The sequence below is a fragment of the Arvicola amphibius genome, chromosome 8 (assembly GCF_903992535.2).
Source record: "Arvicola amphibius chromosome 8, mArvAmp1.2, whole genome shotgun sequence".
Lineage (NCBI taxonomy): Eukaryota > Metazoa > Chordata > Mammalia > Rodentia > Cricetidae > Arvicola > Arvicola amphibius.
The window spans coordinates 44,593,253-44,606,509 of NC_052054.1; the positions used below are offsets into that span (position 1 = coordinate 44,593,253).

Sequence of the window (13,257 nt, forward strand, 5' to 3'; positions counted from 1 at the left end):
ATTTTTAAGGAGTTTTCTCTAAAGTGTGTCACTGGTTCTCTGTACAGTAACTTTGACCCACTGTTACCTTAGGCTGGAAACAACAGGAAGAAGAGTGCCTTGTTATCCTTTGTTAATTTGTTGAAATTGCCAAACACTTCATTGAGCAACCTCAGTTTTGTTCTGCAAAGGACAAATTTTTCAAGTGTAGCCTGCCTTTCACTGCCTTTTATATATTTTAGAAAAGACTACATAGTATATACTGATTAAAGGTGCTATTTGGGAGGAGCCAAAGGGGAAGGAAATGTCCTTAGCAACCAGTTTCACAAAGAAAGCAGGGTTGAAGTACCACAGAGGAGATAGAGAATATAATAACCATTATTATACCATAAGATTAATCCTTGGCCAGCACAATATTTAAGCATATTTAAACATTTAATTTTTAATTAATATTTAAATATGTAAGCATTTAAACACATGCTTTGATATTAGCTTGCTGACTGATAAATACAAGAGTCCTTTAAAAACAAACACAGGATGAGTTGGAGTTCGCCCTTTGCTCATTGTTGTCTTCTGCCTTCCTGTTCTAGCATTCAATTTTCAAAGTGTAAAGTAGCGCCATCCATATAAGCACTTAGTCTGCTAAATAGTTATTATTTATACAGTGTTCTCAGCATTAAAAACAGCCCATTCCCCTTTTTTCCTAAAAATGGAAATTGCTTTCCTTGCATATCTGGAATTCAACAAATTAACAAATGTTATTAAAAGATAAATATGCATCTTAGGTGTTAAATGTATGCCTCAGATTTCAAGGAACACCAAAGGAGCCCTCCTGTGCTCCTAAGAGTCACAAGATTGGGAAGGATTTTAGTTACTTCTGCATTGCATAAAATACTTTTTTGTGCTTTCTGTGATAAATCCCAGTTCCTACTGTAAATGCTAAGAAATGGGGACTCTGGTGTGATTATTTTCTTCTTTGTAAATGATGTTCTCAAAATGACATTTGTAAGACTGCGCTCAACTACTGTCTAATATTAACATGACTGTTCCAACCCGCATTCGGGTAGGATACTATTTAAATGAAATATTTTCTATCCTTTCTCTTTTAACTTATTCATGCTTTTAAGTCAAAAGTATGTCTCATATATAGCGTCTACCAACCTAAACTTTTCATTGGTATATATTTAAACAGTTGATACTTAGTATGATTACTGATAAGGTAGGATATATTTATGGCATTTCCTCTTTGTTTTCTATCTAATGTCACCTTCATTCTTCTATTTTTTTCCATTACTGCCTTTTTTTTTTTTTTTATGTACACAGTGTTCAGCCTCCATGCCTGCAGGCCAGAAGAGGACACCAGATCTCATACAGATGGTTGTGAGCCACCATGTAGTTGCTGGGAATTGAACTCAAGACCTCCAGAAGAGCAGTCCATGCTTTTAACCTCTGAGCCATCTCTCCAGCCCTTCCCATTACTGCCTTCTTAACTGACTTTTAAGGTTTCTTTTTAGTGACTGTCTTAAATGTTACCATAGTATACTACAATTTATTTATTCTTCTGTTTGATAGAATTTATAATTGTTTTCAGTTTTAATCTAGAAAATTCCTGAGAATTGTGTATGTGTAAGAATTATGATCGTTCATCTCTATTTATATATAGATAGGCAGGTAGGAAAGTAGATCGATTGAACTCCCCTGTGGTGTACATGATTATACAGAATTATGATCATTCATCTATATCTATAGATAGGTAGGTAGGAAGGTAGACCAATTGAACTTACCCTATGGTGCACATGATCATATATATACTTTGGGGGGTGAGTTTCGAGACAGGGGTTCTCTGTAGCTTTGAGAATTCTATTTAGATCTGCACCCCATTTTTAACTGTCTAGTTTCTTGAGTTCTTTATATACTTTGGGTATTAGTCCTCTATTGGATATGGAGTTGCTAAAAAAATCTTTTCCCATTCTCTAGGTTATTACTTTATCCAAAGGACAGTATTCTTTGTCTTACAGAAGCTTTTCAGTTTCTTGAGGTCTTATTTATTGATTTTTTTTCTTAGTGTCTGTGCTATTGTTGTTCTGTTGAGAACGTCTTCTCTTGTGCCAGTGAGCTCAAGGCTCTTCCCCATTTTCTCTTCTATTAGGTTTTTATGTTGAGGCCTTTGATCCATTTGAAGTTGAGTTGTGTCATATTCCCTTTAAATAACTTTCCCTGAATTCCATTTACATATCTAAACTGTTTTCTGTTGTTGTCCTCTTTTACAGATAAACTGAGGTTGAGATATATATATATATATATATATATATATATATATATATATATATTACATATGTGATATATATATTAGGAAACTTGCCTGCAATCTAGTAGCCAGAGTGACATAGGATTCAAATCAAATTTAGCTGGCTCCAAAGTCATTTTAAACCACTTTCCTTTATTGCCTAATGAGACAATAAAGGATGAGTCAGAATCCAGCAATGCATAGAGGGACCTGTTACCTCGCCAGTATTGGGACTGGGAACACGCTTACCATTTCCATCGGCGTTAACACTGCTGTCACTGACCCAGCTCTTTAAGAGCATGAGTACTGTTGGGCACCCTAAAGATCAGAGTTGCGTAGTCAAGGCACCCATAAGACTTCTAGTTTCCACAGAATACTAGCTACCGGATTGGATTATTTGCAGAACACAGCCCTTGTGAGGTCTTCTGGCACTTGGACACCTGGCTTAACATCCCTGTGCTGTCCTTTTGAGTGCAGATAAGAGCCTTGACTATGCTTTCCCTTTCATAGTTATGAGAGACTCTTTTGAAAATAAAAATTAACATAGCTTCCTTGTTCCCTCAGGTCTCACAGTAACAGCTGTAAAAGACTCAGGAGAATGGAATTTGGAGGCTGGGGCCTTGGTGCTTGCAGATGCTGGCCTTTGCTGTATTGACGAATTTAATAGCCTCAAAGAGCATGACAGAACCAGTATCCATGAGGCAATGGAGCAGCAAACCATAAGTGTCGCTAAGGCTGGGTAAGCATTTCTGTTCTTTAAAGTCTATGGAAGTAGAGAGACTATTCAGTATAAAGTCAAGGAAAATGGGAATCTTTTAGTATACTCAGGGGTTATGGTTATCAGTTATCACTCTCCAAGTACAAGGTTTTTCTTATTAGAATATAGAAGTGAATACGGAAATAAAAAGTGAATTATTGAGAAAAAGAAAGGTTAAAAATAAAGTATAGAAGTAGACTTTCTAAGTATACTTTTTCTGTGTTAGAGACACCATGACCAATACAGCATTTAACTGAGGGCTTGCTTATCCTTCCAGAGTCTGTCACGGTGGGAAGTGTGGTGCAAGGCAGACAGGCATGGCGCAGGAACAGTAGCTATGAGCTTACATCCTGTTCCTCAGGCAGCAGGCAGAAAGAGAGCAAGACTGGACCTGGAGGTGGCCTTTTGAAACCTCAGAGCCCTCCCCAGTGACACATGTCCTTGACCAAGGCCACACCTCCTAATCCTTCTTAAACAATCTACCTATACTGGCTCATGGAGCAGTCCATTCAAACCACCACATGAACTGACTCGGCCCCCTAGGAGCTATTTACAGCTCTCTTTCAACGCAGAACTCTACTTCTTTCCATAAAAATTGTGCCTGCACTCAGGGCATATTGATTATTAGATTTTGAAAGATTCATAGAGAATAATAGAGATAAATCTAATGAAATATCTTCTAAGATGATACCTGAAAACTGTAAAGATGTAGAAGACTGGGGAGACATGCTTTGTTTCACCTGATGGAAGGCAATGTTGTTAGGATGTAAATTCTCCCAAACAGTCTTTTAGGCTCCAGGCTGTCCCAGTCAGAATTCTAACTAGGAGTTTCTTTTTTTATATAAATTAATAAGCTGATTTTAAATTTTACAAAGAAAGAAAGGCACAGAAGCTATGCTTACCAAAACAAGTTTGAAAAGGATAAATGTGGAGAAGCATATTACCCAGCTATACCTTTCTTGGGTATGTACTTTAAAAAGTCACATACAGTGAAGATACTTGCACGCCCGTATTTATTGCCACCTCATTCACAGTCTTTGGAAGTGGAAGTCCATCAGCAATGAATGAATGAAGAAAATGCGCTATATATGCAAAGTGGAAGTTTATTTAGCCATAACGAAAAATGAATTAGGAAAATGAATAGACCTGTAAATCATGTGTTAAGCAGACCATGCTAGACTCAAAGTCAAACCCCATGTGTTTTCAGTTATGTGGAAGGGGAGGAAGAAATCTTACCAGAGCAGGAAGGAGGGAAAGGAGGGCAATGGAAAACGTGTGACATGAGAGCGGAGAGGACTCTAGAGGGAGGATGGACCAGTAGGAGGGGCATGGCAGGGCAGTGAGGGAAGGAGACATTTAGATCAAAGTGTAATTGATACATGTTTGAAAATAATAGAGCCCATGACTTTGTATACTAACTTAAAACTCATTTTTAAAAAAACTTATGTAAATGAAATGATATGCTAGAACACTTTGATATCCATATGCAAAAAAGGACCTGTACAAACATGGTTTATAGCAGCCTATGGGGCCATGATCCCATCTGTACAGGAGATTCTAGAAAAGGCAAACTGTGGAGAGATCCAGTTGGTGTTGGCTGCAGTTTAGGGAAGAAAAGTGACTACAGAAAGACACCTTAAAGGGATGGCATTTTACTGTTGTGTAAATTATACCACCGTAATTCTTACTCCTAAAAACAAGGGAGCTCAAGCATTTGCCCCCAGATCACTCTGTCACATTGCTGCTGAGGTTTTTCTTCCTCTTCCTGACTGGTGTCAATGTGTGAACATAGTTCACAGCCTCTCTTTGGGCTTCGTTAATAAACCTACCTAGAAAATACCATGTAAGAAGAGATTGAAGGAAGTAACGGTATCTGGGATACTGGGAGACTAACCCACAGTTGCTCTAGTGTAAATGAAATAACGTCTCCCAAAGGAAATATTTTAAAGAATAATTTTCAAATTGGATATCCTTGTTTGAGGAGAAGAAAGGGACTCAGCTTAGAGTAGTAGAAACTGTTGTTGCTGCTTCTAGGCAGCTTTTCATTGTTTCTTCTGTAAACCATCTAGTAGATACTTAATGTGTATTAATTACACAGTTTGCCTAAGCAGCAGCTTGAACATTTTGATTTAATGAATTGTTCACTGGGGCTTCCTGTGTAGATCGTCATGCCCTGGATATAGTGATGATGGTCATTACACAAAACATTTGTATTTTGTTTTAAGGGAAACCTCCCGTGTGCTTCTGCTTCGCCTTGACCTTCTATCCAGTGTTAATACTTCCTTGAATGGACGCACTCACCACAGTTAGAATTTTAACCTTCTGGCCTTTTTATATTTATTTAAGAATCTTTACTTTGCAAAGTCATTTGGCATATTATTTTATTTAAAAAGTATTGTAGGGATCGGAGAGATGGCTTGGTGGTTAAGAGCATTGGTTGCTCTTCCAGATAACCCAGTTTTGATTCGCAGCACCCATGTGGTGGCTCACAACTGTTTGTAACTCCAGTCCCAAGGTATCCAAAGCCCTTTTCTATTAGGCCTGTAAGGTATCAGACACGCAGGTAGAACAAGACAAACATGCAGGCAAACACTCATATGCATAAAATAATCATTTAAAAAATTAAATATTGTAATTTACACATTCAAGGAGTGATAATTCAAGGATCATTGTTCTCTACTTATTACAGCCAAATTGGGTTTTATTTACTCTTCTTGTGTTGATATTATTGGCATTCTGTACCCCATAACTATTCCTGGAGTCATAAAGACTTTACTATTTTAGTGTTAGCATACATTGCATAGTATGTAATTATATCAGTTTTGTACAGTAGATTATTCTATATTGAAAAGGATTCTTTTCCTTTATCAGTTTAGTGAAGATAATTGTAATTTCATTATTATGACTAAGCTGAAATTACTATATTCTCTGAAATTAGTAACTTTTCCAGTCTATTTTCTTAGATAGAAGGATTCACATGTTGACATGCAATGTGGCACAAATTCTAATTGTTCTTAATTATAAAAACTCGGAGTCAGATATAGGGGTTAATGCTGGAAGATAAGAGAAGCAGAACAGCCAACCACTAGAGAGTTCTTTCCTCTACCAATGCTCAGACCAAAGGGGCGATCCTATCTCTATGAATGCTTGTAGAATGAAGTGGCAGGGCTGCGTCCCGCCACCCGGCTGCCGGCTAGCTTTACACCCAAAATAATTACACGGAAACTGTATTCTTTTAAACACTGCCTGGCCCATTATCTGTAGCCTCTTATTGGTTAATTCGCACATCTTCCTTTAACCCATATTTATTAATCTGTGTAGCACCACGAGGTGTGGCTTACCAGGAGAGATCTTAACCTGCGTCCATCTCGGAGAAGAGAAGCATGGAGACTGCATATGGCGAATGCCTGAAGTGTCTCCCCACTCCTGCTACCCAGCATTCTGTTCTGTCTACTCCGCCTACCTAACTTTCTGTTCTCTTAAAGGGCCAAGGCAGTTTTCTTTATTAATTAACCAATGAAAGTAACATAGACAGATAACTCTCCTCCATCTTTTCCCCTTTTTCTGTTTAAACAAAAAAGAAAGGCTTCAACTTTAACATAGCAAAATTACATATAACAAAACAGTTATCAAGCAAGTATTACAGTTACAATATTTAGATCTATTTTATCTTTTATCATAACTAAGGAAAGCTATAACTATCTATTTATTCTTCAACTCCATCAAAGACTCCAGAAGGATATAATATTACCTAAGTAAACAAGTCATTTGTAACTTTCAAACTCTAGAAATGACAGAGACAACTCGCTGCCTGGACAGTCACCCATAGTTCCTCTGTACCGTTGGGGCATCCATCTTCAGCCTACAGGCCCATAAGTATCCAGCAGACATTTCCATGAAGCAGGAAATTCCAAAGACAGTTCAGTCACTTTCTGCTGTGTCCTGCAGAACGTCTCGCAGACTCTTTCATGAATCAGGAACCCCGAAAGACCATCTCACCTTTAGGCAAGTTCAGCAGTCCTCTCTCTGTGGGTTCTTTGTGTCCAGTTTATGCAACAGTCCAAGCAAGAGCAGTTTCTTGCCCAAATGGCTATCAAACTCCATAAGGAGCCTCTTCAATGCCCATCCTCTTGAAGTAGCTTGTGCTGCCAGGAGCAGACGTGTCTCATTGTCATGAAAAACCCTAAGTTATTAAAACATTAAATGCCATATTCTGCAGTCTTTGAAAGATATGAAGAATGCCTATCTGAAATATATCTATGCACATCTAGAAAATCTAACTAACATGACTACAAGCTTGACCATTATCGATGATTATCCATTAACAATCTATATTTCCTAATTATACATTACATTTTAAAATGAACTATACAATCACAATACCTTAATCAAGAGCAGAAATACATATACATATAACAAAATTGACCTTAAAATCTATACCAATGCAAATTATTCATATCTATATCATCTTCCCCTTTAAATGTAAAAAAACATTTATAAACAATATTTGGGAATATGGACGTAGTAATCTCTCCAAACTGCTTCCTGCTGAATGGGGGCGCTGTTATTTAGGTCTTCCATAGTATATAACCTGTGTGTTATGTACATCTCAGTCGGCAGTTGAGCGAAGTAATTTTTTGAGCGTGTTCACAGCAACCTTTCAGGAGGGTGTGGTCTATCATACCATATTGGAATAGAAGCAATCCACAGGGTGTCATCCTCTGTGAAAACAAAAGAAGACCCTCTTTTCCAAAACATCATGTTCATAGATCCAAATTCTGAAGTCATACCGTTAAAATGTCCATTCTGGTCTAGCCTGGCTTCCCATATAATGAAATGTCTCTCTGTATTTAGCTCCTTTACAGTCAAAAATTTCAAAGAAAACACAATAAAATACATAATCCAGACTCTCTGTGAATTTTCCATTTTTACGTGGCTTATTTTTACTCTATCACTTTACTTTATTCTGTCTCTTTAAAGACTTTACCCTTTTTTAAAGGCATTAACTTTATTCTCTATATATTTTTTTCTCTCTCAAGCCCACATACATTCATCCAACACTGTGACTCATTTAAATGTCTTTTATGTCTGAATCCGTCCTATTGTGAACCTGTAATTCTTTACTATCCAGGAGCACTTCTTAAAAGGTTAACCACTTCTTAAAAACTTAAGTTGCGCCAGGTAGAGGTAATACAGTACCGCCTGTTTACAGCCAAGTCTAAACCTTAACTGCGCTGTTATTATGGTAATTCCGATAGTTCCTGCCTGAGGTCAGCACAGTTCAGCATGGCGGAGCAGAGCCAGAGCTGCTCCTGCCTCAGTCATTTGGTGCCCCTGAGCTGCACACAGTTCCAGGCACACAGCAGTCCACATTGGAGCTGCACTCAGCAGTTTAATTCTGAGACTGAACGTGCAGCACAGAAACTCTTTTCATCCAAGTTCAGCCAAATCTGATGCACAGAGCACTGAGCAGTCTGAAAACATCTGTCTGTATGGCGGCAGAAATCCGCCATGCTCTCCCCCTCGCCTAAGCCTGATTCCGCCATCTGCCCAGGTGCAGGCAGGGAGCAGGGAGCCATTGGCCTGGTCTCAGAGTACTTTCTTTCTGATCCCGAGTGGGCACACAAGCATCCAATCCCATAAAAGCCATTGAAATGCTTTAAAGCCAGAGTTTGCACTGGCGGCACAGGGCAGGAAGCTGCGTTTTTAAAATGACTCAGCTTTTTCTCTGCCGCTATTGGCGAAACAGGAAATCTCTCTACGGCACGTCCAGGCAAACAGCAAAAAGTTGTGTTAAACTCTCTCTCTCTCTCTCTCCTTTATTTAAAGCCCTCTTCAGGTTTTTAAGTGGATTTAGTCCATCACGTTGGAGCGCCAATCTGTAGAACGAACGGCGGGGCTGCCGCTGCTCCTTCTACAAATGCTCAGACTGCATCTCAGACTGAATCCTCAGACTGCAATGAGCTCCTGTCTCCTCCCTCCTTGTATTCCTCTCTCGGCCCAGCCATATCACTCTTGTCTCCACCTCCCCATTGCTGGGATTAAATGCTGGGATCACCTTTGTGTAAACTCTGTTTCTCTTTTAGACAGATTTAATCTCGTGTAGCCCAGGGTGGCCTTGAACTCACAGATGACTGTCTGCCTCTGTGTCCGAGTCCTAGGATTAAAGGTGTGTGCCACCACTGCCTGGCCTCTATGGCTAACTAGTGGTGTAACGTTTCACAGGCAAGCTATACTATAGAAAAGTCAAATGGTCATTGTAGAGAGTAAAAGTTCCTGTCTCAAAGACAGCTGGCATCGATGGCAACCTAATAGGTTTTGGATCTTGTGAGGCAGGCCTGTCTTTTTTTAGTCTCCGTAAATGAATGCCACTGCCCTTCCTTCCAAGATCTTCTTTTGTTGTTGTTGTTTTTACATTCTTTTTGTTTGGTTGGTTTTGGTTTTTTTTTTTTCTCTTTTTTATGTTTTTCTTTTGGGAGGGCTTTCTTTTTTATTGATATTTATTGAGCTCTACATTTTAATCTACTCCTCTCCCTGGCTCTCCCCTCCCCCAAGGTCCCCATGCTCCCAATTTACTCAGATCTTGCCTTTTTATACTTTCTACTTCCCATGTAGATTAGATCTATGTAAGTCTCTCTTAGTGTCCGTGTTGTTGTCTAAGTTCTCTGGGATTGTGGTTTGTAGGCTGGCTTTCTTTGCTTTATGTTTAAAAACCACCTATGAGTGAGTACATGTGATAATTGTCTTTCTGTGTCTGGGTTACCTCACTCAAAATAATGTTTTCTAGTTCCATCCACTTTCCTGCAAAATTCAAGATGTCGTTATTTTTTTCTGCTGTGTAGTACACCATTGTGTAAATGTACCACATTTTTCCTATCCATTATTCGATCGAGGGCCATTTAGGTTGTTTCCAGGTTCTGGCTATGACAAACAAAGCTGCTATGAACATAGTTAAGCACATGTCCTTGTGGCACGATTGAGCATCCTTTGGATACATACCCCAAAGTAGTATTACTGGGTCTTGAGGAAGGTTGTTTCCTAATTTTCTGAGAAATCACCACACTGACATCCAAAGGGGTTGTACCAGCTCTCATTCCCACCAGCAATACAGAAGTGTTTCCTTTTCTCCACAACCTCTCCAGCATTAAGTTGTCATCAGTGTTTTTGATCTTGGCCATTCTTACAGGTGTAAGATGGAATCTCAGAGTTGTTTTGATTTGCATTTCTCTGATGACTAAGGATGTTAAACATTTCCTTAAGTGTCTTTCATCTGTTTTAGATTCCTCTGTTGGGAGTTCTCTGTTTAGGTCTGTGCTCCATTTTTTTAAATGGATTATGTGTTCTTTTGGTGTCCAATTTCTTGAGTTCTTTGTATATTTTGGAGATCAGACTTCTGTCTGATGTGGGGTTAGTGACGATCTCTTCCCATTCTGTAGGCTGTCGTTTTGTCTTGTTGACTGTGTCCTTTGCTTTACAGAAGCTTTTCAGTTTCAGAAGGTCCCATTTATTAATTGTTTCTCTCAGTGTCTGTGCTGCTGGGGTTCTATTTAGGAAGTGGTTCCCTGTGCCAATGCGTTCAAGTACTTCCCACATTCTCTTCTATAAGTTTCAGTGTTGCTGTCTTTGTGTTGAGGTCTTTGATCCATTTGGACTTGAGTTTTGTGCACAATGATAGATATGGGTCTATTTTCATTCTTCTACATGTTGATATCTAATTATGCGAGCACCACTTGTTAAATATGCTTTTTTTCCATTTGATATTTTTTGCTTTTTATCAAATATCAGGTGTTCAAAGATATGTGAATTGATATCCGGGTCTTCTATTCATTTCCATTGGGCTCCCTTTCTGTTTTTATGCCAATACCAGGCTGTTTTCAGTACTGTAGCTCTGTAGTAGAGTTTGAAGTCAGGGATTATAATGACTCCAGAAGTTCTTTTATTGCCCAGGATTGTTTTGGCTATCCTGGGTTTTTTGCTTTTCCAAATGAAGTTGAGTACCGTTCTTTCGAGGACTTTAAAGAACTTTTTTGGGATTTTAATGGGCATTGTGTTGAATCTGTAGATTGCTTTCGGTAAGATTGCCATTTTTACTATATTAATTCTGCTTACCCAATAGCATGGGAGGTCTTTCCACTTTCTGGTGTCTTCTTCAATTTCTTTCTTCAAAGATTTAAAGTTCTTGTCATAGAAATCTTCCACTTGTTTGGTTAGAGCTACTCTGAGATATTTTATGCTATTTGTGGCTATTGTGAAGGGTGTTGATTCTCTGATTTCTTCCCCAGCCCTTTTATCATCTGTGGACAGGAGGGCTACTGATTTTTTTGAGTTAATCTTGTATCCTGCTACATTACTGAAAGTGTTTATGAGTTGGAGAAGTTCCTTGGTAGAATTTTTGGGATCACTTATGTAAACTATCATATTATCAACAAATAGTGAGAGTTTGACTTCTTCTTTTCCAATTTGTATCACCTTGATCTCCCTTTGATGTCTTATTGCTCTAGCTAGGACCTCAAGAACTATATTGAATAGGTATGGAGAGAGTGGGCAACCTTGTCTTGTTCCTGATTTCAGTGAAATCTCTAGGAGTTTCTCTCCATTTAGTTTGATGTTGGCTGTTGGCTTGCTGTAGATTGCCCCTTGTATCCCTGCTCTCTCCAAGACCTTTATCATGAAGGGATGTTGTATTTTGTCAAAGGCTTTTTCCGCATCTAATGAGATGATCATGTAGTTTTTATTTTTTAGCTTGTTTATATGGTGGATTACGTTGACAGATTTTCGTATGTTGAATCATCCTTGCATCTGTGGGATGAAGCTGACTTGGTCATGGTGGATGATGGTTCTGATGTGTTCTTGGATTCAATTTGCTAGTATTTTATCTAGTATTTTTGTATCAATGTTCATGAGTGAAATTTTGTTTTTTTAAAGATAGGGTTTCTCTATGTAGCCCTGGCTCTCCTAGAACGCACTCCATCAACTAGAACGCACTCCATCAACCAGGTTAACCTCAAGATCTCAGAGATCTGCCTGCCTCTGCCTCCCAAGTGATGGGATTAAAGATGTGCACCACTACCATCGGCTGTTGTTGTTTTTTAAATATTTTGTGATTAATATAATTATGCCATTTCCATCTTCCCTTTTTCTCTGCAAACTCACTCACGTACAAACACACACACACACTCCTCTTCCAAATTCATGTTCTTGTTTTTCATTAATTGTCATTACACACACACACACGCACACACACACTAAAATACACAATACCATCTTCTTACTCTATGCTGTTTCTATGTATATGTTTTCAGGACTGATTATTTGATATTATATAACTAATTGCTGTGATATTCCCTGGAGAAGAACTTACCTCCTGCTCTCAGCATTCCTTAGTTGCTGATAGTTCTTTGTTGAGGACTGAGGCCTCCTGAGCTTTTCCCTTTCCGTGTTAGCATGTCTGTTGTGGCCTTCATGTTCCTGCCATGTTTAGGCAACCATGTTGTTATAGCTTCTTCTGAGACCAAGTTCTTCTTGAAGTATGCAGATGTTTTGATTCTTTTCTTTCATTGTAACAGTAGCACAGCAAGGCACTTTTGTGTTAGCAGCAAAGTGTGGCCCAGTCACTAGGGTTTTTCTGTCATCTACTTCATAGTGAGAGCCATTGGATACACTCCTCAAGTTCCACTGTAACTAGCATGTTCATTTCCTGTGATACTCACTTGCATCACTGAATTGTTTAGGAGAAAGCTAGCTTTGTTCCAACAGTAGCTCATCTAATAGTTTTGGTTGACAGCTTTTAGAATCTTAAATTCATCACCTCTAACTAGAACCCATAGGAAGAGACCTGGTAAGTCTTCCTTATCAATTTAGACCATGAAACCCAATGTGTACAAGTTCAACAGAACCACCATATACGGGCTGCCCATGCATGCTTCAGCATTGTCAGGGCATAAATTTCAGTTTCAAACTAGAGCCCTGCTAGCCTTCTTGTTCCAAAATGTCAAGTAAATGCCAAATGCAAAACTCTTTAGGACAAACTGCTAGAGATGTATGGCATGACACAATATTAATTAGCAGCCAATAAGATTAAGTGTGAAAAGGAATACATAATCACGAATTCTACTAAAAATTAAAGATACTGACTACTTTGAATTTTATTCTTAGGAAAACCCTTGCCTTGTCTTCATTCTTTGGTTCAAGCACTTTCAAGTGTGATCCCATAGGGTAGGAGTCTTTCTGCTAC

General features: G+C 38.7%; 1 protein-coding gene across 2 annotated transcripts in view; it reads left to right on the top strand.

The window, feature by feature from the left end:
- Nucleotides 1–13,257, top strand: part of Mcm9 (minichromosome maintenance 9 homologous recombination repair factor) — a 68,454-nt gene that overhangs the window by 38,990 nt on the left and 16,207 nt on the right. For both annotated transcript variants that reach the window (XR_005286522.1, XM_038339087.1), the window contains exon 8: nt 2,831–3,005. Coding sequence is in view for 1 of the 2 variants with exons in the window: in XM_038339087.1 (XP_038195015.1) it covers nt 2,831–3,005 (175 nt within the window). In the remaining variant the exon portion in view is untranslated. The remainder of the gene's footprint in view (nt 1–2,830; nt 3,006–13,257) is intronic.